Source organism: Dipteris shenzhenensis, chromosome 32 (assembly GCF_047967505.1).
Source record: "Dipteris shenzhenensis isolate YYH24624 ecotype China chromosome 32, Dip_SZ_1.0, whole genome shotgun sequence".
Taxonomy (NCBI): Eukaryota; Viridiplantae; Streptophyta; class Polypodiopsida; order Gleicheniales; family Dipteridaceae; genus Dipteris; species Dipteris shenzhenensis.
The window spans coordinates 12,450,373-12,478,194 of NC_141627.1; the positions used below are offsets into that span (position 1 = coordinate 12,450,373).

The 27,822-nt window shown below is 41.1% G+C and overlaps 1 protein-coding gene across 2 annotated transcripts in view; it reads right to left on the bottom strand.

Moving 5' to 3' along the window:
* The window catches only part of LOC147880313 (mitochondrial import receptor subunit TOM20-like), a 39,802-nt gene extending 34,754 nt beyond the window's left edge, over positions 1 to 5,048 (bottom strand). For both annotated transcript variants that reach the window (XM_087371176.1, XM_087371175.1), the window contains exons 1-2: positions 4,711 to 5,048; positions 4,355 to 4,433 (exon numbers count right to left, since the gene is read on the bottom strand). In XM_087371176.1, coding sequence (XP_087227302.1) covers positions 4,355 to 4,433; positions 4,711 to 4,821 — 190 coding nt within the window. In that variant the 5' untranslated portion in view covers positions 4,822 to 5,048. The remainder of the gene's footprint in view (positions 1 to 4,354; positions 4,434 to 4,710) is intronic.
* Positions 5,049 to 27,822: the final 22,774 nt, after the last annotated feature.

Sequence of the window (27,822 nt, forward strand, 5' to 3'; positions counted from 1 at the left end):
GTGGTCCTTTCAAGATTATTAAAAGAATTGGACCAGTTGCATATAAACTAGAATTGCCTCCAGTGTTAAAGTACATCCAGTGTTTCATGTCAGCCGACTGAAAGAGTTACTGGGTGCGGATGATCAACTTGTTTCTACTCAAGAAATAATAGAAGTTACAGATTTGACTTTTATTCCACACGAGCCTGAGAGTATTCTTGAATTTCATGAAAGGCAGATTCGTAATAGAACTATCACGGAATACAAGATCAAGTGGAAGGGTTCACCACACAAGAAAATATATATTTCCTCTACACCACACACACTCACGTAGAAAAGCAACACATAGGGGCGTCACATAGAGTTTGCCACACAAGCGCTCCAAAAACTGATGACTCCCTTGCAACAAGCAGCATGACCTGAACGATCTGCTCCACACAGGATCAAAACGTCTCAAGGTAAGTCCACCACATAGGCTAGAGAGGGAGGGTGACACATGCCTCACACTCACAGCAGCAATAGCAACCTTTATAGAGTGATACCGCCTCATGAGTTGACGGCAAAGCAACTGCCAGCAGCTCGAAGACTTCCAAAATGATCTTCCCAAATTAGACCTGGCTTTCAGGGTAACCAGGTTTTGCTGGCCACGGAATGGTATTATAGAAGTTGGTGATTAGCCCCGTATAACCAGGTGACCTATCCCAGAGCATTATAGAAGTTGGTGATTAGCCCCATATAACCAGGTGACCTCCAAAGGTCAAGTAGCTCTGCACAAACTCGGGACACATCTCCACGAGACTCTCATGGAAGAGTTGAATGATACAAACCACCAGGAAGGAAAGAACCCTGCTTGTCATGAAGAGCTAGTGCTAGAAAACCACGTAGTGAGCTGCACACCCTGCGAAGTTTACCCAGCCAAAAATGCCAACATCTCTCTCTCTCTCTCTCTCCACATTCATCACATTCACTGAAGCCCTTCAGCAAGACAGCGTGGAGTACAAGAGAGGCATGGACTGTTCAACAGAAGATCTCAGCATAGTAATCATCTAGGATTACTGTCTTGTACCCAGCACCTTGGCTGGAAGTTTTGTGCTCTGTTGAGAGCTGTTGTTCCCACTTTTGTGGATGAATCAAGTCTGAGTTGTGTCTCTTCTTCTCTCCTATCTGCTCTATCTCTTGTCATCAGATCTTGTTATCACTCTGAAGGAAGTAGTCCCTCCACGTTAAAAGGCGACCCCGATTCAAACGGAAGGTGTGTGCTGAGCCTGTTTCCTCGTACAGCTGTAATGATGGCATATGAAATGGAGCTACCCAGTACCTCCAAGATTCACAATGTTTTCCATGTGTCCTTGCTGAAGCCCCATGTAGGACAGCATGTCCAAGTTCTTCCTGAGCTACCACCTGTGGATGAGGAGGGTCACATCCTCTATGCCCCGGAGCGAATCGTGGGTTTCAGAGACCACGTGCTCAGAAACAAGATTTACGTAGAGTATCTTATCAAATGGCAAGGTCTCCCTGAGGATGAAAATTCATGGCAGCCAGAAAGCATTGTCCAGGACTACCCCTATCTCCTTCCAGGCTGATTAGTAGTTGTCATGATCTGTGACGTATTCCTTTCTCTATTTCTAGACTTATGGATGGTTTGATGAATGGACACTTGTGGAAGGGTATGCCCTTTCGACGGGACACTTCCTAATGAGGCACAACCCTTGACAAGAGACATTCTAATGAAGAGACATTCCTATTGTAATGTACCCTCTCATCAAGGGTCACACCCTTCACAAGGGGTACACACCTCTTCATGCACATACCCTTTGGAGTACACACCTTTTCATGTGTGACTCTTCACTCTCTATATAAGAGAGGCCCAATTGTATGGATGACAACTACATCTACCCTACAGATATTCAAGCAATACAATTATTCCTTGTTCTCTCCTATCTCAGTCTCTTTTCTGTTCCTTAGCACATTTCTAAATATAGTAAATCTAGGATTTCTTACAGTAGTGGCTGTTTGCTGCACCGTTTGGACAGCCAGGATGTAAAATTTTGTGGGCAAAATTCTATGGGAAGGGATAACTGTAATGAAGGGGGGAAATGGGCTAATTTAGAGGCCCTTTAGAGGGATTTTAGGTGGGACATGTGGAGGGACTATATAAGTCTCCACCCACCACACATTGTACAACCTTGGATGTCACATCTAATCCTATCTACTCCCTCCTCCTTCCTCCTATGTGCTGCCTACTCTTTTTCCCAATCTCTCTCTCTCTCTCTCTCTTACCCTCACTCTTCCTCTCCCTCTACCCCCTTCCTCTCCTTCTCTAATCTGCCCTTCCCCCTTTCATTGCAACAGCAAATTTCCCACTCATTTGTCTGTGATTTCAGAAACTATGACAACAAAAAATTCCAAGGCTTCCAGATGTGGTTCTTTGGCTTCCGGTGGTGGTGCTGCCCCCGTTCCTTCGATTACTGTTCCACAACCACACCTTCTACAACAATTCCAGAAGCAAGGAAGCTTGATGGGACAAACTATCCCATTTGGAAGGTGAAGATCCGTCGCCATCTAGGCGTAGGAAGCTTTGGAAGACCACAATGGGGGCGGATACGATGCCCACAGACATCAAGGAGGCTTCAGGAAAAATTACCATGGCTATAGATCCAGACAAGCTCGAAGCACGGGAAGACAAAGATGCCCAGCCCTTGCACTGATCATAGGGACGACAGTGTGGCCGACTCTATTATCCCACATACTCAGACAGCTGATACGGTCAGGAGAGGCGTGGACAGCTCTGATTAGTACAAGACGGACAACACATCCAGGATCCTATCTCTCCAGCACCAGTTGTTCAACATGAACATGGAGGAAGGGGATCAGGTACATGACCATCTCACGAAGGTGGAGGTGGTGAGAGATCAGCTGGCTCCAGTTGGTCACACGTGGACTCAAGCCAATTAGCATTGCTGGTACTTGGGATGCTTCCAACGAGTTTCAAAAGCTTCGTAGCAGCTATGACAATAGGAGAGACGACAAAGCCTCTAACATTCAAGGAGTTAGGCCCCTTGTTGTTGAGAGAGGAGACTAGATAGCAGCTTTAAATTACAAGGCATTTTGGCAAAGGACAAAGTCAATCCCATCAAAGGGAAGGCTAAAGAAGACTCCAAGCGCGTCAATTCCGGCAAAGGGAAGGCTAAAGAAGACTGCAAGGGTGACAAGTTCAGGGATCAATCAATCACATCCAATGCAGAAGGCACATTACAAATTTGAGAGATTCTCAAATGATGCTATTGTTCAAAAACCTGTTGGCTATAATTGAAAACTAGAAACACAAGCAAACCTTTGGGACAGCTCCCTTTTACAACAAGAAATGGAAATTATGAGTATTTGCAACTGAGGACGAGAAAGTTTCGATCACATTCAAGGAGTTAGGCCCCTTGTTGTTGAGGGAGGAGGCTAGATAGCAGCTTTAAATTACAAGGCATTTTGGCAAAGGACAAAGTCAATCCCATCAAAGGGAACGCTAAAGAAGACTCCAAGAAGACTCCAAGCGCGTCAATCCCGGCAAAGGGAAGGCTAAAGAAGACTGCAAGGGTGACAAATTCGGGGATCAATCAATCACATCCAATGCAGAAGGCACATTACAAATTTGAGAGACTCTCAAATGATGCTATTGTTCAAAAACCTGTTGGCTATAATTGAAAACTAGAAACACAAGCAAACCTTTGGGACAGCTCCCTTTTACAACAAGAAATGGAAATTATGAGTATTTGCAAGTGAGGACGAGAAAGTTTCGATCGTTATACAACGAGTAAGCATTTCCCAAAGAGAGTCTAATCCACAAGAAGGCCAGGAACAATCCCAAGGCATGAATTACAAACTCTGCAACATATGAGAATAGGGTGGCATCTAGCCAATCCAATCTGAAGAAGGTGACAGGAATACTGAGATGTTATTGTTACACATCCCACAACAGCACAGTATGCATTTAAGCAGAATGAATAACAGAACATGCAAATAAAGTAAGGAGCCTGACACCGTACAAACCATTCTAAACTCTGTTATGAGAGGAAAACGTCACCCAAGAGTTTACAATCCTACTCAACCATACCTCCAGACATACATTGAAGGAAATAATATTGCAATTATTATGTACTCTCTCATAAAAGATGGGCTCTAAAGCTACGCACAGCTTCTGTAGAATCGACATGCCACTTTCCTATTCAGTAGCACTCTCAATCAATAGGTCTGCGTGATGTTGGACAATGCTCATTGCAAGAGATCCAAGTATACTTCTTAAAAAGCTCAGCAAAGAGTTAAAACGTGGCCAATAAACACATTGGGAAGAACAAGGTATGAGGAGTCAGGACAGATAACTTACCTTCGATCATATCTATAGCTGCTTGTCCTTGTCTGAATTGGGCCAGTTCCAGCAGCACTCCACCCCACTTTGTTAGGTTCTGCATCAGATTGAAAAGTCTAAGCAGGTCAAGTCTTTGAAGAAAACGATGCCCATATCAACCAAAGACAAGGCAAATGAACCCCTCGTTCATAATGTACACAAAGGCAGAACCGACATCCGTTAAGCCCAGAGGAGAAACACCATAATATACCCACGCCTCAGCTACTTTTTCGAGCTAGCAAATCCCAACAGTTTCAGGGAGGGAAGGCGGTGAACCTTTAGAGGTGACAAGAACTGCGATTGATAGAGAGGGAAAGAGAGAGATATTTGAAGACCTCTGCATCGAGAGGAGACCGGGCATACTCGGCAGCAGCTTTATCGCGGGCATTCTCGAAGAAAAAAAGGCGCTCAATCTCCTCGCGGGGGAGAAGTGAATTGGGATCCATGGGTTGGGATTCTGAGAAGAGCTCGATTCAGTGATGGGTTCGATTAGATTCAATGTTCTTATATACTAAAGCTCTCCAGAATTTGGTTCATATGACAAAAGGCCTTGCCAGTGGGAGTTCATTGGATTTCTTCTCTGTATAGCTGCAAATGGCAGTAGCTTGCATTTTCTTCTTTCACAAAATGCTGTGGGTACTTGTGTAGGACTGCCCTAAGGGGTTTGGCGTATGGGTTTAGTCCACCTCTTTTAGACACATACGGGATACATTACTAGATAAGAGTGTGTGTGATATCAGGATGACATCCTTGATTATTAGATGCATCGGTGATGTGCATCTTGTGAGTTTTTAAAATTGATCCAAGGTCGATTTACAATCTTTCTTCATTGTTGCTCATCATCATCTTGATCACGCAAAAGAGGAGGAAAGCAAAGGATTGCATGCTAAGGATGCCCACCTGCTTCTTGTACTGTGATTTATTTACTTAAGCTAATCATTGAGGCCCATACCACAAGTTCATTCCCACTTCCAATTAAGATAGATCATTAAAGATTTTAAAGATAAGTGTACATGATTGAAGCAAATTAATGTTATACCTCTAAACAACATGGTTAAAAACACTTGAAAACTTAATCCCTCTAAAATAGGTCCCCCAATTGAAAAGAATTCAATAATGTATTACTTGGTCATTTTTCACAACATCTTTTGTAGCCTAGTGGTAATACCTCATGAGTGGCAGTGCATGTTCAAGTGCCCCCTTTGCAAGAAAATTTAAAGCTATTCCTCTGACCTCGGGTCAATTGGATACTTCACCTTTTCACCTAAGAATCAATTGAATTTCTCAATCACAAAATAAAGGCTTTCTCAATTACCTTTCTCTATAGGTTAAATTATATGTATGTAAGAATTTATAAGTACATGGGAAGTATATATATTCACCTCCATAAGCCATGATCAGAGCCTATGCTCTAGAAGTCTATGCAACACTGCATAGTTTACACATCATGTCCACAAGGCCAGACCTACTCTGATACCCTCTTGAAAGCCCATGTAGGGTCACATCATTAGGCCAAGTGTGTCCACATAAGATATGGTAGCTAGTTATTCCTCAACTCCCAAAAGTCAACCTAAGGGATAGATGAAAGTGAGAGCTTTTAGCTTACAAAGCTGTGGAATACGTCAATCCTACTTACCATGTTCAAGGGCCTTGAACCCCTTCTACAATTATGTACCATATTATTTTATCACGAGGAGGCTCACCTTGAACCAAAAACAAGCATTTCGTGAAAACAAAGTTTTTGTTGAAACCACTTGCTACATAATATAATGGTACTAATGGAAAAGGAAATGTGTTATTCAAGTTAATGGTATGCAATTGATCAAGTTATGTTAAGCTCACTAATATGATGTAATGGAAGGTAGGAAAAACCTGTATTCTTTAGTTCTCTTACCCTACCTCAACATGATCAATGAAATATGGTAAGTTTCTCATCACTTGGCCTTTAGGCTACCAAACTCCATTACTCTCTATTTACCCGTTACAAACTTCCACCGAGAATAAGAACTTAGATTTTGACTTCTATACCTACCCCTCATTGGATGTGTCACTTTCGACATTCAAAGGCTCTAGATTAGAGGCCTTCACTTCTTAAAAAATAAATGCACCAAAATAGACTCCACTGTCCTAGCATTCATGCATTTCCCTTCAAGGTTTTCATGAACCCCTTATGGGGTCCTTATGAGAGGGCAGGTGGGGGGTAGCTAGCCCCCTCATGTTTTTGAGCAAAGTACGCCTATCCCCCCCCCCCCCCAAAAAAGAAAGAGATTGAAAGAGAGGCCACTTTGCCCAATCCGTTGATGCCTACACAAAACTACACTCACTTATGTACATAGAGGGTGCAATGATCCCCTAATGATCCTTACATAGAAGTACAGGGATCATTAGTAGAGGGTGCAACAAGACAGATGCCTTGTCATCAACATCCTTACAATCAAGAGACATATGTTGTTTGGATCAACTATGTGAATGAAAGGCCTCATGTAGACGTGCCAACCAACTATCACATTTTTTTAATTTGCAAACCTAGCAAGCTCTTATCACATTAAGAAGATGCATGGATTCCTTTCATTTCTTCCTTTAAGTGTGTAGCTCCTAGTATTCAACTAATCAATGAGCTTTAAGAGTTGGAGCATCAAAGACCATACCAAGGTTCACAAGGTCACTAAGGCTATTATGCCAAACCCAAGTGTTACAAATTGTAACCACTGAATTGCTCACCCTCCTAGATCATGAGGGGCTAGCCAAGGGGGGTGTTGGACTATATTTATGATTTTAGATCATTCAAATGTGCATATGAGTAAATGAAATTAAAAGTGTAGAAAGCGATATTTGAACCAAAGTCATCCACAAGGGAGACACTCGAAATGATCACATTTTGAGACTAGACTCTAGGAGGGAGAGGTGAGATAATTCCGCATGCCCCATCCACTTTTGGCATCCTCTACTTTGAGAGGCTTAGGTACATCTTCATGGATGCCCACAATAGAGGTACTCTTAGCAAGGGTCCTTAGGAGCTGGCCAATAGACTCCTCCCATGGGTCCCACCTCAAACTCATGATGAGAGAGACAAGTAGTCCATCATTTGGAAGGAGTACTTTGTTGACAACCTATGGTGTCCATGACTAGTCTTCTCAAAATACATGCAATGGTCCATATCCAGCCTCCACAATGTGTGCCTAGAGAGCCTTCAAAGAGTTACCCTTACTCGAACATCACATTATCCCTATGGACTTGTAAGGCATGTATTATAGATGTACTCAGCAAATTGATGCACCTATACCTCTAGCTCAAGGGGAAATTTAGATTGTAGGTGGATAGATTAATTAGTTGGTATCTTCTTAGGTATAGATGCCCCTTTACAGCTTATTTATATCCTTTGGGTCCAAGGAGGGGAGACATTTCTTCATGAGGTGGTATAGAGTTGGAGACTAGTTAGACTAACAGAGCAAGCATTTAATGAAGATGTTATTCTCCATATAATCAAAGTGAAATCCATTTGCTCTACTTCTACTGCTTGTTCAAGTGCCCAAAGAATAGAGCAATAATTGATTGAGGATGCCATTCTCATACAATCAAAGTGAAATACATTTGCTCTTCTTCTACTTCTTGATTTGGGAAAAAGAGATTTAACTCATTCTCAACCACACTACCTACTCCACGGCTTAACTGCATAATTACTCAAGACACACAACAAAGCATGTAGCACCAAAACACAACACCAAGCACACACAAACAAAGCACTCACACACTCACATTTCACCCTTAGGCAAATAGTAATAAAATCAATAAGTCTTATGAGCATATCAAACTCTATGCCCAAAGTCATTGTGCAACTATGCAGAGCTATTAGATACAATAATTTCTTAAGCTCAAGGAGAGTTTTGTGACCAATAAAGAGACAATACCTCATCAAGATTGATTCATTGTGGATGAAACCAATACCATTCAAGAAAGTATCAAACCAATACCCTTACAGAAAGATATTATATAGTATTTGTTGTACATCCAAGAAATCATACTATCAATATGGATTTGTCCAAACAGAGGGAGGAAAGACCTCCCATGGGAGATTGAAGATTACCTAAAGCAAAACAACATGAAAAGAAATTTAATACATCATAAATTATTCAGCAAGATTATGTAGGTGTGGAATATATAAACATTCTAAAGCTCAATGTGTCAGTAACATGTGTTCACATGGGGATAAGCTATGAATATTGTTATTTTGGACATGCTCAATGGTGTTGAACCTTGGAATAGAAGTTTTAGGGGTTCAACTTTGGTCAAGTGGGAGCTCACAGACCGAAGCAAAAAATTGGCAAACAAAGCTCCCATATGAAGAGCGAGGAGGGTAGTTGGCCAAATGGATGGACAAAGCTAAGAACAAATTAAATCCTCTCATCCAATCATTGCCGAATAGGAGGAAGCATGGATGGATGTGCATTAAGGTTACCAAGACCATGCACATTAGGCAACAAGTGGCACAACCAAGGACCACGGCGCTAGGCAACAGTAGAAATGATTGTAAATTATAAAAGGGAGTCGGAGGTGAGTGGCCAACATAGTCACCAAGGCTCATGCCATCACACTGATTGACCCTCTCATCAACCAACTGAATGAAGGATGTCATGTGGACATTGTATGAAGGATATGCTTGGGTGAAGGGTGGCGTGGTGATATGATGCAAAGGTGCCTGATTTTCAAACAAGAGCATGACGAACTGTAGTAAATCTGATGGGTACTAACCATCATGAATGTTAGAACATGTTGTGTATTTAAGAATCTAGATTCCTAGGTGATTGGGTTATTTTTGCAACATGGGTATACTATACTGTGTAACATATTTTTGGGTTTATTTTGCAACATGGGTATACTATACTATGTAGAGTGTAGCATAGAGCTATCATATACTTAGGTTGTGGACTGTAGTGCATAGTTGTTGTATCCAATCATTTTTGGCTACATAATAGAAGGGCTATTAAAACACCATGATTGCATATGTTAGGGGGAGGAACCCCCTTAATAGGGACAATCGGCATGTGACTCAAATAACAGTAGAAAAGCACACAACTTAAAATAGATGGAATAGGTGAATTGCATACGAGCCCCCAAACTAGATGTCGATCATTGTGAAAATGAAAATGAGCATATAATGATATATGTAGGGGTCCTCCAACATCTATTTCAACATTCATTTGACCTTCCACAAATGCAAGGAACCACACTCTTTGCCATGCCAAGATACCACCTTAGGTGCCAAGCTCTAGGCCTTACCCTGGTTGGCACCTAACTGTGGTTGGGAATGGATGGGAAGTCAAATTGTTGGACCATTAGACCTCTTGGGCCTCCAACACATTGGTACTCATGGTGGAACAAGAAATCATTAAACCCACAACGATGCGAAATACAATTGCAGTAAGAGGAATTCTAAGTTATACCCAATTTTAGGACACATTGCCAAGGAATGGGAGCCCTAGAATACCATGTTTATAAGAAAACAACTGGTGGATGAGGAAGTCCATTTATGTAGATCTAGCATCTGCTACATGTGGATGTACCATAAATGGTAGAACATCTCGATCACCATGTCACAATAGAACCATTTTTTGTGGACCATGGATACTCAACAAAATTGTCCATCCTCCCTATTGTGTTGGAAAGCACTAGGAGGGGCATTCAACCAACATCCATTGCATCGTATGAGGAGTTTTGTGGCATTTCCTCCTCAGACACACATTCTTAAAAACATTAAGGGTAACATTGTTGAGAATGTGTTGGAACAGTGTAACATCACGACTATTTGAAAAACCATGGAACCTAGATGATGCATAGCTGGGCACATCTGAGAACTCTTAGCTCTTTTGGTTGTCTTGGTTATCCCATGTAGTCTCCTCCCCTGTCATATCTGGATCATAGAAAAATGGCTACGGGCGTTGGCAAAGTTGGATCCGTATCACCTCCTTGGCACTACCTATGGTAGGGCAAAAATCCATCGCACCCACAACCTTGAAAATGAGATCATATCATGGAGCCAATACAATGTTGTATTTTGACCACCATCATTGAGAGGTACATGGCCTTTGTGGTTCTAGTTTGAAAGACACCGAAAAATTATGTGCACCATCACACCTGTTGGGGTACAAGCCTAAAATGACTATGAAAAGAAACAAATAAGGAATAAGCTCACAACCTCGTTCTCACCCTGCTCTCTGGCTTTCTCACATGCACTTTTAGCACATTGTTTCCCACTCTAACCACACACAAGGCATGGGCATTATCTTGGGGTGCTCCCAATGGGGTGTTGCCAACCTCACCATACAAGTTCTAGCCATGCAAGTACATATGGTATGGTTGAATTCTGAGGAAGACACTTTAAGTTCAGGTGCAATAAGACTCAATGAAAAGTGCTATGTACAAAATGTAAATTATTGTATGCCCACTAATTGAGTGAATTACCAAAGTGCATATAGTACAAATGCAGAGTGCTATGTGCTTAAGGGCATGTTCCTTGGTCTTATAATTTTTGGAGAAGAAGCGTGCCAACTCTCCTCCCACACAAACATGTGGTTATGTGCTAAATGCAAAGTATTGTGTGTCCAATTCAAAGTGCAATTTGACTATCTAATACAACAAGTTTGGATCATAGGGTAGGAGTATTAGATCCACAAGTATATATCATATGGTTTGGACCATAGAACCACCTCCACATCCTATTGGTTGCAATCCATTCAGCCTCTCATTGTATGCCAACACAGCATAGGGTTACCCTCTTCCATCTATATATTGAGAGCATGGTGGGATGAGTCCTCATTCCTCTATCCCTAGTTTGGAATCCACTCATGTGTGTTCTCCTTAAGTGCTTGTCTCCCTCTTATGAGTCTTGTTTTTTGCATGTTCCTTTGAGAGTGAGAGTCTTGAGGTTTCTTATGTGCATCAAGACTGGTTGAGGATCCTCATGTGATACAATACATCCTTAAGTGTGGTTTAGAGTAGAAGAGTGTCTTGTGTGATCACTTGAGTGGCATTCCTTTCTTCTCATCTTAGAGGTTATTCATGTGCGATGGTGCATGTGGATGGCACTTCTTGGAGACTCAAATACCCATAAAATCAACAACCCTTCCCCTCCTTTAGCCACTGTTTTGTTTTTATGAGTAGTAGCAGCAAATAAGGCGATGGGATAAAAATTGAAGCTTCACTTCCAACACTCTACATATAGGGGAATGGGCCAAGGTAGGCCTTTCCCATGAGGAAAGTGCCCGGCCCATTGCTGAGTGGCCTGTGGCCGCGAACCATGTGGCTACCACTTTTTGAATGGGAAAGGCCGACCAGAGTCCATTCGCCCACATGGAGGGCCTTTGGGACATGGTGGTGTAGTAAGGGCCTTAGCACATGGATGGGGCTAGCATGGGTTTAGGATGGTCTAGGATGGATTTAAAATGTCACTTTTTCTCCCATCCTGGACCATGGCCTCTACACCCTGGCAGCCAGAATGGGTTCCCCTTTTTTAGTGATTCAAAAACATGGAAGAATGACATGTGTCCTTGTCCTCATGTGGTTGCCACCTCCTAAACACATGAAATGATGCCATGTGTCCTCTTCCTCCTAAACCCATTCCTATTTCTTCCCATGTGTTAAGCCCCTAATTGGAGTGGTACGTGGAGTGGGACGCATGTCGTCTTTGGATTGGGGTGGTTGTTTTTGCATGCATTGGTTTTGATTGGGGGCATGGTGTTTATTCTTCATCTTCATGCTGGTATTCATTGGTGCTTCGGGGCTTCATTGTGGTTGCTGCATTGGGACGATTGTGGCTTCATTGCTGGCTTCATTCGTGTTGCTCCATCGGGAGGTTGTTGGCTTTGTTCACGTTGCTTGTTTTGCACTTTACTGGCTTGAGGTGTTGTGATGCTATCGGAGCTGCGTTTTTGTTGCTTTGACATGGTGGAAATGACTTTTTTTAATCTCTCTACTACTGCACAAATGGCTCTGTTGGCATTGTTTCTTTGGGGGAAGTTAGAGAAATGGATGTAGATGGGGGTGGAGGTTCTAGTGTTGGTGATGTAGGTGGCGGGGATACTTTTGATCCTAGTGGAGTCCTGTTTCTAGATGTCGATCCTGAGATGATGTATGAGGTTTGTAGGGGAGGTGAGAATCATAGTATAATAAAGGATGAATGGGCTCATGGGAGGTTTGATGAATGGAGGGAGAGTAGGGGTTTGGATTGCTCGATGCCAATTGAGAAAATGGATTTGCAGGAGTTGAAGAGTCTCTTCCACGTGTTCTCTCATCAAGTGGTGAAATTGAATGGAAAACCTTATACGGCGGAGAGTCTCATGAACATGTTTTGGTGCTTTAGTAGGATTCTGCGTAAAGAACAGGAAGTCCAAATTGCTCCTACTAGTGTGGTGGAGGTCCCTTTCAATATTTGTGTTAATCCTATTTTTTGGTCTAGTCAAAAGAGTTTAGTGCTGCCATGAATCATTTGGTGAGGCAAGGTTGTAGCAGGGGGCGTTCAAAGTGTTATGTGATTGGTTTGGAGGAGGAGAGGATGATTCTTGGCAACATTGATTTTAGTGTGAGTTCTCCTCGAGGTCTTCAGAGGCATTTGTTATTTTACTGTCTGAGCCGGTTTTGTGTTCGTGGTGGTGCGAAGCTTTACATGCTGGAGAGAAATGATTTCATTTATTTGAGCGATGCCGTCGGACATTTTTTGGAGTATGTTAGATTTTTTGGGTGACTTTTGGGTTTGTTTTGAGCATTGATTTGTGTTTAACCGTTTTCATTTGTAATTGTCGCGTGTTTAGAGGTTTGCATGTTTATAGGTATGTTGAATCTAGTATGTTTAATCGTTTCTGTATGAAATGGTTTGTATGTTTGAATGTTCACTTGTTTTCTATGTGGAATCGATTTTGACTTGCAGGTATAGCAAGAGGTTGTCAAATAATTATAAAGTTGATAAGGAAGAGGATTTTCTTCCTCCTGTTCGTGTTCGGGAATCGGATGTGGTGCTAACCTATTCCCAGTATCAGAAGCATTTACTTGATCAGGATGTTGATGATGTGAATTTGAGAATCTTGTTCCTGCAACCTTTTGCTAATCTGCATGGAATGGTAGGAATTTAGGTTTTGACAGGGCCCGACCCTTTTTCCCATGAAAAAAAGTGGTTGGGGCTGGACGACAAGGAAACGTGCTTGCTTCGGTCGCTGCGCTTCATCGGCTTTCTTTCTGTGTGAAATTTCTTTGGTTGGGATCATTTTTTATTGCGTTTTGTGAATGTGTGTACAATTGGAATTTTATTGAGTGCTCGTTGTTTGGGATTTTTGTGCAGGTCTGGTATAATCGAAATCGTGTGGGAAGGAAAACCTTGGGGTCATCGTCTGTGACATGATGCATACCTACGATTTGGAAGTTGCTAATGTTTCAAATCATAGCTTGTGCAGCACGGCTATGAGTCGGATGATGCTTTGTAACGTGCCAATTGATGTAACGATGCTGGTTACGGGTCATAAAACTGTGGATGCTTTTAGGCATTATGATCGCAGCTCTGATTGCCAAGTTCAAGCTGCTTTGATGTGTTGTCGAATCCTTACGATAGTTTTGGTGATTTGAGAGAGTATAATGAAGTTTTGAAGAAGAAGATTAGTGAATACGCAAGCATAGTGGATGGTGTTCATCCTATATCTGGCGGGGGAGGGGATTCTAGAGAAACTGTGAGTTTCATTGATGCAATATTTTTTTGATTATCGTGTATGTTTCAATGATTTTTTGGTTTTTTCATGTATCTATTCAATGGGAGTTAGTGGATAATAACACAGACGGCTCTGTCATTGTGCCATTGGTTGATGCTGATTCACGTTGTGTTCATGTTTCTTCTACACTTGGAAATCTTTGTCTTGGTGGTTTGGGTGTTCGTGTTGATGCTTTTGTGGGGAATTTTCATGCTGGTAGTGCTTTTGTTGGTGATGTTGGTGTTGTGGATGGTTTTGTTGTTGGTAAAGCTACTGGGGGTGATGAGTCTGGTGGTCTGGTTTTCGAGGGCTTTGTTGGTGTGAAAGGTGATGCTCTAGAGGATTCGTGTAATTCTTCTGGTGTTGCTGAGAGTATAATTGCTGGTGTTGTTGGAGATAATTTCGGTGGTGGTGTAGCTGTTGATGTGGAGAGTGGAATCTAGTGTGGGAGTTGATCTGTTAATGTCAACAACAAATCAAAGCAAGGCAGGAACAAACTCAAGCGCGCTAACATAGCATGTTAGGGAGCTGACTTAGCTAATGTAGCACTGTTGGGATAGCTTGGGACACAAAATTTCCATATTAAGTCATCAAATCTCATTTGCCACTTAGGCATGTCCCATATCATATCTTGGCTTAAAACTCCTCCAAGAAGCTCGCTATCGAAACAGGATGTTGACTTGGCCTGCCATCATGTTGGGATAGCTAAGTTAGTCAACCGAACATTGACTTTAGCCTATCTGGATGCTGACTTAGCTAAGTCAGCAATATGTTTAATGAAGGGCCCCATAACCCTAATGAAAAGCAACGAGGAAGCCCAGTGGTAGGGTTGCTAGCCTATCAGGGTAGCGGCCCTCGTTTGATCCCCTGTGGGAATAGAGGCAGGGCGGGTGCCCCTTGATAGCCTCAAACCGTGTGTGTGAGTTGGGTGTGTGAGTCCCAAAAAAAAAAAAAAAACAACAACAACATTAGAATACATATTCTTATCAGGACGTTGGGATAGCAGGTAGGACGCTGACGTGGCTAAGTCGACGCCATTGGTTAGTGCTATTGACATAGCTACCAGGCCTATAAAGTCACCAGGGCCCCCCCAAATGCTAACTTAGCTGTTACACTATTATGTTATCAAAATTTCTTAAAAAATGTTGGCAATGTCACACCAATAACTCTGCCGATGGACACCCACGCTTAGTGTTAATAGAAAACCTATAAACTATATGCAATGGACTTGTAGCAATTTCATTTCACTTGTAAAAAATATTTTCTCAATTTTGTAAAAATTTAGGCAATGGAGTTATGTTTTAGCTAAAAGATTTGCAAATTCTCATGAAAAACCTTCAAAATTTTGAAAGCTCTAGTTTTGTGATTTGTTGAGAAAATTGTTTTTTGGCTTGCCATGTGCAAGTCTTAGTGAAGGTCTCTTTCAGATGAGGAAATTCATTTTTATCGAATTTTTTTGTTGGCTTTTTTTCTTGGTCTGCACGTGTCACGTTTCCCGCCTCAATTGTTTGACTACACATCCACGTCACTCGTAATTTGGTAGGGCCTTTCATTGCATGCACCTCCAAGTGTTGCCTCTTCATTAATATTTACTTGCATGGCTTCCTTGGCTCCATCTTTCTCGATGTGTTACTTGCCTTGCTTCACTTGCTTGTTCCGTTTGCGTGCAATTGACTTGGATTCAGCTTCCGTCATGAAAGCCTGGCAAGCTCTGCCTCTTCATAGCACCTTCATCATGTGCTAGCTTTGATGTTTCTTATTTTTCTATGTGACCTTCGATGGCTTTTTCCCTCCAGTTATTATGTCATGATTGGGGATCTACTAGCACACGGTTTCTTCTCTTCTCTCACGGTTTCTTCTCTGCTAGATGCTCCTTCCTCCTTCCAACTCGTATGCTTTATCCAGTCTCTGTAGACGGTCCTTCCTCGTCGCAGTTCATCTCGCTATGGATTGATTATACAAGTTCAATAGTAGATTCGAAGAATAATTCTCCAATAGTTGAAGTAAGTTATACAATCACATCGGAAGATTTTAAGGTCAGTTTTTTCGAAACCTGGTTTGTAGAATACAAGGTTGACATTGTGTTTGCAGTTCATGTTCATGCGTATGAAAGAACGATATGTTTCCTCTCAAGTTTCATTAAATTGATTTGTTGCTGTCCATTCTGCTATTGGAATGGTATTGCTTCTAAATCTTTCATTTCTTTCTTCAGAAGAGGACAATACCCACTCATTAGTGGCAAATTTGGTTTGAATTTGTTCCAGGTACATTGATCCTCAGCCTAATAGTCGGCTTCCCAAGAAGCCAACTTTGGTCACGGCATTTTGGATATCACGAATCTGACTGATGCATTTTTCTATTGGCATCACAATCAACATGGAGAATCATTCTTTTCATTGATTCTCATGCATCCTCTTGGAGGAGGAGAAGAAGAAGAAGAAGAAGAAGAACAGAGTTTCTACTTGCATTTCGATTGCACTGGTGATGGCGGAACTGCTCGCTCTTCCTTTGTTGTTGGGAATAATTCGTAGCTCTCCCTCGCCAAGCAACACAAAGAATGGATTCAAGACATTTAGGCTCTCATATGGGGTGTGCTTGCACCACAAGGATGCTATGAGGCTCGCCTATGGCTTTGTTCTGCCATCGGCTCGCTTCTTGTTCCTCGAGACATGCAGGTTCCTCTTTTCCTTGATTTGATCCTGCACTTTTCGCACAGAACTAGGACACAAAGCCAGTTTGTGCTCGTTTATTTCTTTCACGTTACATCAATGGTGTAAGAAGTATACTTGTAGGGGAGTATTGTAGAAGCATCTCATATCCTGCAAAAGTAAGCCTTATAATCATCTTACGAGAAGACCCTACTACTATCGATCATTGTTATTTAGCACTCTAGGAGCTATCAAAGTATTTGGTTTTGTGGCCTAGCATTAAATGTGTTGTCAAAGTCTTCAAAACCAAGGCTTAGTACAAAAGGGAATGCCTTTTAATTTGGGAGGCCACGGTGCATGTTTTAAGGTTGATCTAGATTAAATTTTCAAACTGCAAAAAAGTATAAAGAAATAGTTAAACCTCATCTAACATATGTTGCATTTGTAATTGAAGGTCAATGTGTCAAATATATTCACTTCTAACTTCTTTACCACACACACATATATCAGTGTGTCATATATATTTCACTTCCAAATTCTGTACCACACACATATATTAAGAAAAAATGTTAGAATAGAATTCTTATAGGTCACTATATCAATGCAGACATTCCTTACAATATTTACTGCATTTGTAACTGAAGGCCATTGTTAGGAATATTTTCTTTCAATTTCTATTTGTCTACTAAATAGACATATGAAGCTAAAAATTGTCAATTGTCTATTCTATTTAACTCACATATTGCATCTGATAATGTAGTCAATCATTATCTACATTGTTAATCATGCCAAAAACAATGGAACTACTAAAGTGTTGAATTAATACTCTAATTTCTACCTTTCTTGCACATAATTTTGAAATTGAAAATGCTTTCAAATAAAATATTTCATTATTGATCTCCTAATGTAATATACTTGTATGCAATATCAAAATAGAAACATTTAATAAGTATTTTTCTATGCATTTTACCCTCTTTTCCATGTAAATTAAACATAGATTCACAATCTCAATTCTTTGAAAATTTTACTTGATAGAAAATTAAGAGAGCCAACTTTGGTCGATTTCTCACTTAACTATAGTTGCAATCTTCATATCTTCATTACAAAATAAACACACTTGAGAATCTTTTCATACATTAATAAAAGAGAATCCAAATTTTATTTTCTCAACATTCCAATGAAAATACTTTTCTCCAGACTCCAACTTGAATATTAATCGTGTGAACAAATTGAAAGCATTCACTGTAATAATAACTTTTGCAAATACAAAGGAATCCAACCTTTCATTTCTCTTCATTAAAGAGATTGTGCTTCAAAATAAAGAAGCCTACATAATCTAAGTGAATAAGAATGTGAAATGTGGGGGGTTTCTATAATTGTCTATACAAGCAAGAAACACAAATAAGCTTTAACACTTCAGTAAAATATCTCCACTATAATGTTTCCATGTGAATAAAGGGAGGTATTGGTAAGGCATTCCAAGCCACTCATGTTCTTTTATGTAACGTTAGTCTGCCACATTGCAATAATGTTGCCCAAATTCTTGATGTACCACAATGCAACATGTGCCACACAAAGAAAAAAGAGGAATGCTATATATACGTGAAGGACTTATGAAAGATGAAGCTTTCTTAGGGGGATGAACATTAGCTATTCCAATTTTTGAATGCATTGATGACAATATTCAATTATTGAAGTTATAAGAAAAGTGTGTGGACTTGAGCAAATCATGGGTAGATGTTGAAGATGTTGCATTTCTCATGGAGTGAACTTGGGACCAAAAACTCGTGAGAAACTCATGCATCAATTTTCATCGGGCTTGGAACCCCTCAATGACACTACTAGGGAGGGCGTTGCCAATGAGAGAAGATCCAAGTGATCTTTAAAATTTCTTAGATTGATCATGTATTTTCAATCAACTCTAAAGAGTGCATAGGATGCATTGGCTATAAATGTTTCGATCATGTCTATCATAACGTGTATTCTGACCATATCTTACACCTGTATCTCGCGTCTTCCTTGTCCAACTCCAGGCACTACCCAAACACTTCCTCGTTGACTCGATAATATCCAATCGGGTGCTTTCTTTCTCTTCTCCTATGTGGATCATTTAGAAGTAGAATAAGTATGGGTGTTGGGTTCTAGACATTCTATTTCCATCATCAGGATCGTCTTTCTTGGGACATTCTATGTTGATTCCTACTGATAAGAGACAAGACACAACGCCACAACCTATGAGTAGTCGGGATGAGGAAGAGCAAAGGTCGTGTGATTCTAGGGATACTAGCAGTAGCTAGTTCGAGCTAGGTGGTGACAACGTTTCGAAACATATTTTCATTTTTTGTTTTCTTTATTCCAACCCCACTTTATTTTCCATTTCTTCTTTCACCTTAGACATTATGAGTATTGCAAAAGCACGCCCAGACTGTGTTGACGAGGCGACGCCCACCTATCAAGGTAACTTGTACAAGAAGATGTAAATACATTCCCAAATCTCTGTTGCCTATGTCTCATTCATACATTTCTCTGCAGAAGTTGAGTCCGCAATCACCAAAATATGGACGCCGAAGAAGATGTGACCAACAAGATTATTTGCAGATTAGACATGCCTAGACAAGTCGTGACTAAAGGTGGTGCTTTGCTCATCGTTTGGTCGGAATGTCCATACGTCCATAGGCTTCTACTTTCAGTGGAACACTAAAATCTTGTTTGGTTTACGGTGGGGCATTTGTCACTCCTTGTGTTCCCTGTATCAAAGTCTCCTCCCCAAATACATTCTCCGACACTATTTTTTGCCTCTTGCGGAATAGGTTCTATACAATCTTGTTTAAATTCGACATCCCAGTTGTAAACCTGTGCGATTCCTACATCTTCTCAATACATCATGCTCTACTATTTGAACTTCATTTATATAATTTAGCAACTCACAATTTGCAGCGGTTGTGACTGACACTATTCGAGCTCTCGAGAACCAATGATTTGTTTCGATATCTGGCGGTTGTTTGATAAAAACAAATTTCCCTTCTCTAACACCCACAATCGACATACCACTTGTTTTGATGGTCGCTCAAGCCACAAAGAGAGATGGAAGCTTGCTTCCAGAAACCAGCATTAAGAAAGTTGTAAAGAAGACACTAATGACAACATTTTACTTGGTAGCAAACCAAGCAGGATCAAGCACAGGCTGAAGTTCTTTTCGTTTTTGAGTTTGAAAATATGCATACGATGCTTTTTGCTTATAAGGAAGTACCATCTTTGTTGCCAGTCCGGAAAGAGCTTCGAAAGAGGGGGTGTCTTTCAAGGATGCATTGCAGGATAGAGATGGAGCTTGGCCCATCACTAGTGGAAGAACAATCTGATTCTGAAAGCATTGTCGAGTAGAAAAAAAAGACTTACATGCAACACTATATCTACTATAACATCAAATATGTTAGAATAGGCTTATAGTAGCCTTGGTTGTCAAGGCCTTTACTCTTAGCATATTGTGTGTAGAGCAACTGTGGCCACACAAAGCCAAATATAATCATCTTAGTAATGCAAAAAACTTCATGTTTTTCTTTGCAAAGTTGTGTTGTAGTAGTCACTCACGTTAATAGCAATGCTTGCTTCTAGTTTGTAACACTTGTACTATGTAGGGAACGTTCATGTGCAAGCAATCTCACCTTCTTCCCTCATATTTCGGCAGCTAGTTGTAGCTTGTTGCCCAAGTTTTTTGAATCAAAACCAACAACATCAAACAACCAACACAACCTTGCAAGCAACAATGTTGCAGACTCTGCAAAAGGAAAAGCGATAGTGCCGACTCATCCACCTAAAAACCAGCCCAATGGACTCCTAATCTTGGCCATAGAGTCATAGTCACAGTTTATGCCCTATTGCTTTGTCTTTAAGGGTAAGGTTTTAGCCAAGTACGAGACATTCAAAGCACGTGATGTATCGTACACAATCTTCATGCGTGTTAACCTGACGGATGCTGAATGTTATGAGACCATCACTCTACATGTCCCTCATGTTGTGACAGGAAGTTGGGGGTAATAAACTTCACGCACCTCTTCACTTCCTACTACTTTTGAACTGAGTGACAAAGATATTTATCACTGAGAAAGGGACATTAAAAAGAAGCTTTTATGCCAAGATACCACACCATACTTTCCTCCCTTAGATGAGAATGAAGATGGTAACATCCCAAGTAATGTTGTACTCAAGCATAGGGAGAAGGAAAGGATTAACAAAGGCCATAATCTTAGCAAGCCGATCTGCACCAAAGAGAAGAGCGATACATTGTTAAAAGAAGATCTTGTGGCTCAAGATGACATGAACTAATATATATTGAGGAGTTTGAAAGGGCTGATTGGGTCGGATGTGTAGGTTCCGAGGAAACATTGCACCTCCTTCATAGATACCTTTACAATTAGCTTAAAACACTCTGCAAACTGTCATTAGACACAGAGGCCTATAACTTTCAATAAAGACATGATATCAAAGATTCAAACACATATAGAGATGCACCTAGAGATGGGGTCGCTTTGATATACATTTTGTAAGAAACAAATAAGTGGTCAGAAAGTTATGGGTGGTTTACTACATGGGGGTAAAAACTATCATGAAAATAGACTATCAGACACAGAGACTCATAACTTTTTGCTCTAGTATTTGATTCAAAATCTAATCACATAGAGACATGTGCTTGAAGAGAGCTTTGCGCTGATTTAAGTTTCATCAAAATCGGACTATCGAGCGGAAAGTTATGAGCAAAACACTAACAGGGGGTCAAACTATCATAAAAACTGCCCTCCACCCATGCTAATTTCGCTTGAGCAAGATGCTCCCTCAAGACTCCATCTTCATCAATGATCCACCACTCATAGATTTTGCCTAGTAGAGGGTAAGTAACTTTCTTGGTGGCTCAGGAAATGGATGGACCATGTGTGTGCAATGAGCGGCCGAATAGAAATAACTTTTAAGGCTTTGAAAGAAAGAAAAGGGAAGAGAGACTCAATAGAGGGAATACAAAGTGATCTTCATTGTCAATAGAGTAAGACTCCACTCCAATTCAACTCAAAATACTACAAATACAAGGGAGAAGAAGAGGTTTCATATGTACAAGAGGGAGCGAAAGCTCCAAGACTACTTATAGAGAGAGAATGAACTAGAGAGAGATGGACTCAAGAGTCAACATAAGAGAATATCTACAAGAGGGAGAGAAGGCTCATGGAAGAGGCTTGAGGAGACTAGAGCTACAACATGAGGCCTAATTGTGGAAGAGATGATGAACAAGGGAGAGGAGGGCTCCTTTTATAGAGATTTTGTCACCCTCGTTCACCCATTTACAATTGCTGCCTGTAGATTCTTTTCCCCATCAATCACATAAGTCCATATGTCACCATCCATGTCCTTTTTGGCTACTCTTGCCATGTGTCCCATCAAAAGATGCTCAAGACTATTAAAATATTGAGAAAGTCAAGAGTCTCCCCACATGGAGCCCATAGGGACCCTCTCTTTTCCATATGTCCACATCCTCCTTATTCCACATAGGAATTCTAGAAGGATTCCTCTTGACTCCACACTCCTCCACATGCCTTCCACATGCTTGGCATGTGGCCTCTCTTATATTATTGGAACACATGGACATGAGCCCACCTCTTTATATGACTCACTCTTCCTATTTTCTAAAAACCCCATAATATCCCATACACAAATAACTCACCCCATACCAAGGTATTTATCATTCATACACATGGTATTTACAATGATCCATTCCACTCATCCTCTCAATCCCATACAATATCTTAGAAAATAGAAATAAGTGAGAGCTACTAGGCTATCACTTGATACTCAAACTCTTATCAAACATAGAGAAAAACAATACCAATGCCAAATAAAAAAATTCATTCAAGAGTTTATAGATGAGGGTGTCGTCATGTACATTTCCAAGAACATATCCTACATGCGTGCAAGGCATGCAATCTGGGTCTTCAACTTCACCATCCTTGCCGCAATTTCAGAGCACACTTCGAGCCTCGCTTCACAACGCATTCATCAGCCAAGTTTTCTAGCTAGGCCATGGGAAGAAGGTATCATATCTATTCATTGAGACTGTCATTCCATGCATAATTCTTTGCAACAGAGCCCCTTCAAACTCCTCGATATATATCAATTCATGTCATGTTGAGCCGCAAGATCTTCTTTCAACAATGTATCGCTCTTCTCTTTGGCATAGATCGGCTTGCTGAGATTATGGCCCCTGAATGTGCATGTTGACAAACCGTGCTATTTTGCAATCACTGCACTACCCAAGCTTGGGTGCGTTCGAAGCCCACACAAGCCCATGGTCGTGTTGGCTACACCTATTTTGAAGCTTGGTTACAAAGAAGTAGTCCTCTATTGAGCCTAGAATGGTTTCATCTTTCCAAACCAATGTCTTGAACGCTTGGAACTTGTGTGCATAATATTGTGTAGTTGTGAAGGGGTTTGACCGGATCATCTATTGCAAATGTTGCAATGGGTTGCTTTGACTTGCTCTAGCAGGCTCTTCGCATAGCTTTTGCAAGCATGACAACAATGGTTCCCACCTTTTTCCAGTGGCCAACAAAGTAATGAAAAAGGTAGGTGGACCTAGCTGCCTCAGCATGGCGAAGAGGTTTTTTTTTAGTTTTTGCTTGTAATCTATAGATGTGCACATGCAAATGAAGTCCCCGTAGCCTATTCTAGACTTCAAGAGCTGCTCTATGTTTGTGTCGACGAGAGCTGCCTCTACTTTTAGGCATATTCCTTGCATTTGCCCTTTCCTCATTCGCACCCAGCTCAAGGAGAGGATTTGGCGCACTGAGACTTTCATCATCTTGAAGAACAAATTCTCAATGCAAAGTGTGAATCGGTGGTCCTTGTTTTTGATTTCCCATTTCACAATGTCTTGATAAGTTGTCCCTACTCGTATCGTACTATCTCTCGTTGCTAAAGAAAAGGCTAGGGAAGCCTAGCTCCTCACAGTTCCAATCATAGAACAAGCTTAAAGGTTTGAGTCCCTCCGAAGGGGCCACTACAATTGTTTTGTCTTCATGATCCACTACTTGTTGGGATGTGTATATGCCATGAACCAAAGTATCTGTTGCCTCGTGCTCCTCTAGGTTGGTGTCTTGTTGTTCCTTCATGCTACAGACGTGGCCTCATTCATTGGATTGCATTCCTTCTATATGTGCCAACCAGAGCTGATTCATTTGAACATCATTTTGTTTGTAGAGCGGGCTTTGCACTAACTCGTGCATTGCACACATTGTGCTGTTTGGATGCACCAAACCGTTGATGTAATTGTGATTGTAACTCATGCAATGTTTGACCACAACTGTCACTATTGCACTGTCATCTATGAACCGTGGCAACAATTTATGAGCTCTCTCGACATCTACAAACACGTTAACGACACTTCCATGCAGCCCTAGTTGCCCTTCATATGTTAGTTGATGGATTTGAGTAAAAGGTATTTGTATGGAGACTAGTCTCTCTTCGATCTTGTTTAGCATGGAGGTGTGCTTTGTATTTGTAGCGAAGCTTGTCTTCGCCGTGCTAAATTTAGGGAGTCTTTGTTGTTTGATATGGTCATGGCAAAGAGAGTAGAAGTATTGGCCATCCTTTGATGTTGACTCATCCCACAACCCTTGTAGGTGCATGAAAGTTTCATATGTAGTGGTTGTTGGCTTCATCTTTGATTTGAAAACTAGGGACCCACAACAAGAGCATGTGTGGCTAGATGTGTCTTTCAACTTTGCATAGTACTGCTCTTGCGCTTTGTTTGCTCTCGAACATTCAAGTTTACGCTTTCTTTTAAAACATGAAGCTTGGCTACAGGGATGTGGGCCCTTTCAATTGTTTCAAGAAGGCACACACTAGTTGCAAGTGCTTTGTCATTGTTAAACGTGCGTTGCCATATCCTATATATTTTGTTGCAAACACATTTCTCGTTGAACTTTGAGTTGATGTGCTCCTGCAAGAACCGAGTTGCAATCTCCCTTGCTGGGCCATTAGGTATTGCTGCCATCATGTTGACCAAGGCCTCCTCATCCCTTGCATCCCAATGATTATATGAGCGCCTCTTTTTAAGAGCAAGCAAAGGCATGATTGCCATTGGCGTTGTTGTTTCGTTTAGCAATAGATTGTATGTTGGAGGGTTTCCATCGTTGCCAACTCTTAATTCCTCGAACAAGAAATTGGGATTGTATATTAAAACCTTGAGGCTATATCCAATTTTGCATAGCATGCCAACAAACAATCGTGAACTATGTGATGGTGTTCTTTGATGCGAAGACCCTCCCCTTGGCTAGATAAGCACATGGCAGCATTGATATTGAGCTACTGCGAATGTCCTCATGTAAATTCATCCATTGATTCGTGCAAAACATTAGGACAAAGTGCACATAGGCATTCCAAGATGTCTCCATTTTTTAGCATGCGCTTCTTGAAATACTTGTCGCGGGTCAAACTATACGGCGAAATGTCAGGCATTGAACCCATATTTGTCTTCTTTTTGGGGCCTATACGAATAATGCAGACTCGACCAAGCTGACGTATATTTCCCCTGTACCTGCTTATTATTGGATGAAGAAACAAAAAGTAGATGCTACATAGCGATGCTGATGTCCTTGATGTTTGTGTTAAGCTTTCATAAATCTGTAGGTGTTTCTTGCTAAACTTTGCTGTGCATTACACAAATACGTTGTTGCCAACCCACTGAGCTTTTGTTCTTATGATAAATTTGCTGCAAGTAAATATGCAAAGGGACTTTTATTTATTTTGGAGTACAAAAGGTATGTTGAGCAAAGACAATGGAAGTAACATATGCATAAACCTCTCTTGTGTATGTACATGGTAAAAGCATGGAATGTAGATGTTTTGGACTAGACGATATTGACAAGCAAGCAGTAGTTTGGGGCAAGGAGATTGTGGCAAAGACGCTTTCAAAAGCACTTGATATGCTTGCAGAAAAGGATGTCACAAAGTCGGCACTATTGATGGTGAATTCTCCAGATGCTTTCTTGTCGAACAACATGTTGCACATTGCCATGATGCTTCAACTGTGGAATTTTATGAAAGGTTGATGTATTTTGAGGACATTGTCTACATGGTTCCCATCGATCTACACAATGACTTGAGAACCATCTAGTTCCAGCACGAATCCTTTAAGTCATGGGATGCATGAAATGCTTCTCGTGCCATCACATGTGTAGCAGAATGGTCTCACGGGATCCCTACTAACGCAAGAGCCCAGTGCATTGAAATTCGATGAAAGAGTTGTTGAGGCCGACAAAGTGTAGTATGCCACTCACCTACACATAATTGGGTTTTTCATGGGTCAGATGGGTAGGTTCCGATGAAAAATTGCACCTCCTTCATAGATACCTTTACAATTAGCTCAAAACACTATGCAAACTGTCATTAGACATAGAGGCCTATAACTTTCAATAGAGACATCAAAGATTCAAACACAAATAGAGATGCACCTTGAGCAATGGGTGCTCGCTACTACCGACACACTTACGGGACACCCAAACCCATAGCCACAGGAAAATGTGTTCTAAGCATGGCTTGAAGTGTAGATTTGGGTTCCCTCAGGCCCCATTAAGGAATACATGCATTTTGCAACCACTCAAAGATAGCTAGGACTTGCAAAGCCACACAAAAAAATTCAAGAGCATCCAAGCAATGTTACTACTCAAAGAAACAATGACAATAGACCTTGAAACATTGCTCTTTCAGCTAGGTATGGCTAAGGAAGAATATATTACTGCCCTTCAAAGTAGCATCGGTGAGCCAACGTTGTTTCTACAAAGGGAGCCAAAAGACATATATACAAACAACTTCAACAAAACAATGTCAAAAGTGTGGGAGGTAAACATAGATATCCAATTCATGATCAACCCGCATGGGGCGGCATCATACTGCACGTCCTACATTATAAAAATAGACAAGGAGACCAATGAAGCGGTAAAGTCAGCCAAAGCATGGACAACACGCCTGCGAACGAGCTCATATGCAAGGTGGGCAACACAATCTTGAATACACAACACATTAATGCACAACAAGCAGTATATCTTTGTGTGTCACTACCATTGACAAGTGCAATGAGGGAATTCTCATACATAAACACAAGCCTGCTCGACGAAAGAACACTCCTTTTGAAAAGGTGAAGGGAGTTGGAAACATTAGACCTTGCAAGCACGGACATATTCTTCTATGACATTGTCTCAAAATACATCAAACGAGGCAATAGCCTGGGCACGACATGCCTAGCAACATTTGCAAGTGCGTTCAACTACAAGAACGGCCAGACAAAAGAAAGGAAGCAACAAAAAATAATATGGTTTAACAACTATAGCAAACACACTAACTTGCAGAACCACTACAGGGAGCTATGTCTTCTATACCTACCATTTCAGCTTGAAGAGCATTCCCTTGATGGAGAGGACATGAATTGGCATGACAAGTACATGGCAAACAAAGCGGGAAACAAAGCAGAGATCCAATCGGACGAGGAAATGTTCAACAAATCAAGGGGTCTCCCAAAAGTACTCGACAATAGCTAGAGTAGAGCCACCACATCAAAATTAGTAGAGACATCCACCGCTTCAACAACAGTAGCATTCAACTTGTGTGAAAATCAGCAGAGATATCCACTGCTTCAACAACAACAACATTTGGCTTGCGTGCAGAGATGCGCACAAAAGGAGAGCACAGGTGCCACCACATAACTACCAGTACTTGCACAAGGTCCTACCAAACTCAATGTACTACAAGAACTTTCGTGAAACGAACAAAAGGAAGCGTGCAATCATGGATGACATCATGTTGAAAAAGCGTTTGTGCCCAAATAAAAAATTCCACCTCTTCCTGTTTGGGATGTGGGTTCTGGGAAGACACTACACTATTTGCAGTGCAGGCACTACTACAACTATTCTCACACAATGAAACAAATGACAGACAACTACTGCGTGCACTCCTATTAGCATATACAGGAAAAGCTACCCAAGCGATAGGGGGGAGCACAATACACACTGCATTGCACTTGCCACTGCTAGCT